The sequence below is a fragment of the Gastrolobium bilobum genome, unplaced genomic scaffold, assembly GCF_033153095.1.
Source record: "Gastrolobium bilobum isolate Gb01-03AN ecotype WA unplaced genomic scaffold, APGP_CSIRO_Gbil_v1 utg25778, whole genome shotgun sequence".
Classification (NCBI taxonomy): domain Eukaryota; kingdom Viridiplantae; phylum Streptophyta; class Magnoliopsida; order Fabales; family Fabaceae; genus Gastrolobium; species Gastrolobium bilobum.
The window spans coordinates 37,405-39,345 of NW_026898264.1; the positions used below are offsets into that span (position 1 = coordinate 37,405).

Genomic DNA, 1,941 nt, shown 5'->3' on the forward strand with positions numbered 1-1,941 from the left:
GCCAAAAAATTCAGCCAGTATTCAAATAGCTATGGTTCTTTGGCTATGACCAAACGTGGCTAATTTTCAAAAAAAATTGAAACAGAATTTGCCACGTTCAAGTGTAGCTAGATGAACGTGGCTAATTAAGCCAGTGCTAAGACAACTGCGGGTTACAACGTGGCTCCGCCACTGTGAGAAAGTCAATAAGCAAGAAGAGACATCAAAAAAGAGGTTAGACGTTCTATTCACACACACATCTATAGAAATTAGAAATATCTAATGCTCTGAATAAACTCATTAACAAAACAGATTCATTCCTCTTATAGCTGGTTAATGGCACATGAAAAGACTTACATTTTTGTTAATATTTATATAACTTTGACTTGACCCCTTGGTTACTCGAACATTTTTTTTATGCCTTAAGATTAAATCAGCTTACTTCCATTATTTTCTTAAGGCCAAAATTCTCTAAAAATGGATTCGATGTATTGATATGATAAATCATTCGCTGTTAAACTCTGACTAATCAAACCAAGGGTAAAGGCATTTCTTGTATATAGCTTTATCTTTACATATTTCCAAAAAATTATTTTTTGGATTCTTTTAGCATATAGTGTCATTCTTATTTCTTATTAATAGTTCTTTTCTTTATTTGTTTTATGCCACCTCATATTTGTGGTAGTAACAACCTTGCATCACTTACGGGTATAGCAAAAGATTAGCACACTCATTCTGTTAGAAGATTCTTTTGTTATATTTTGGGTATCACCCTTTGCGTGTAATTCAGTTGAGACATTTAGCAGTATGAAAAATGTTTCTTCTTCATTCTCTGGTTTACATGGTTTCCATGCTCTGATAATCAATATGGTATCAGATGATATTTTTTAATTTTCTCTTCTTCCATGGCGCGTGGTAACAATAATCGTCCTCCACCCGCTGGTAGCTCTGCTTGTTCATCTCTTGTTCATCCTTCTCCTAACATGGAGGATATCTCTAGCCCCTACCACCTTTCTAATGCCGATCATCCAGGCATCATTCTCATTCCTCATTCTCTACTTGGTCCTAATTATAACTCTTGGCGCAGATCCATGTTTCTTGCCTTAACTGCTAAGAACAAAGTGTCATTTGTTAATGGTTCCCTTCTTCAACCCACTGTTGATGATCTCCTTTTTTCTTCTTGGAATCGATGCAATTCCATGGTCACTTCATGGATCCTCAATTCTGTCTCGAAGGATATCGCGAACAGCTTGATGTATTTTTCTACGGCTTACGATCTTTGGGCTGATCTCCGTGCCCGATTTCATCAGGCCAATGGACCCAGAATTTTTCAGTTGAAACAACAGATATCGTCTCTTCATCAAGGTGCTCTTGATGTTAATGGTTACTATATGAAGCTCAAGATTCTCTAGGATGAGCTTCACGATTACTCTCTAACTCATCCATGTACTTGTGGAGGTCTTCGTTCCCTTTCAACTTCTATACAAAAAGATTAAGCACTTTAGTTTCTCATGGGGCTTAATGAGTCATTTTATTCTATACGTGCTCAAATTTTACTTATGGAACCATTAACAAATTTATCCAAGGTTTTCTCCTTGATTTTGCAAGAGGAAAGGCAGAGGTAAATCTCCACTACATTGCCTACCAATCCTGAGACTCCATTGATGAACGCTATTGCTACTCCTGGTGTTCTTGGTTCTGCTCCAACAGCAACTCATCTTATGGCAGCCACCATCTCCGTTCCTCGCCGCAACCATCCATTTTGTACACATTGCAATGTCTCCGGCCATAACAACGACAAGTGTTTTAAAATCCATGGATTTCCCCCGGGCTATAAGCCCAAATTTGCTAAACCAACCTCACCTGCTTCGGCCCAAACACATTTAGCCTATACAGGTCCCACACCCAGGCCCAATGAACCTAATCCTCCATTTCCCCAATTGACCCAATCTCAGTATACTC

The 1,941-nt window shown here is 38.3% G+C and overlaps 1 protein-coding gene across 1 annotated transcript; it reads left to right on the forward strand.

Moving 5' to 3' along the window:
* Window positions 1-884: 884 nt before the first annotated feature.
* On the forward strand, window positions 885-1,391 carry LOC133314332 (uncharacterized). Its single transcript, XM_061515802.1, has one exon. The coding sequence runs from the start codon at window positions 885-887 to the stop codon at window positions 1,389-1,391; it is 507 nt and encodes a 168-aa protein (XP_061371786.1).
* Window positions 1,392-1,941: the final 550 nt, after the last annotated feature.

Excerpts from the sequence above, each read along its gene's own strand:
- LOC133314332 (XM_061515802.1), top strand. The coding sequence starts at position 885 with ATGGCGCGTGGTAACAATAATCGTCCTCCACCCGCTGGTAGCTCTGCT.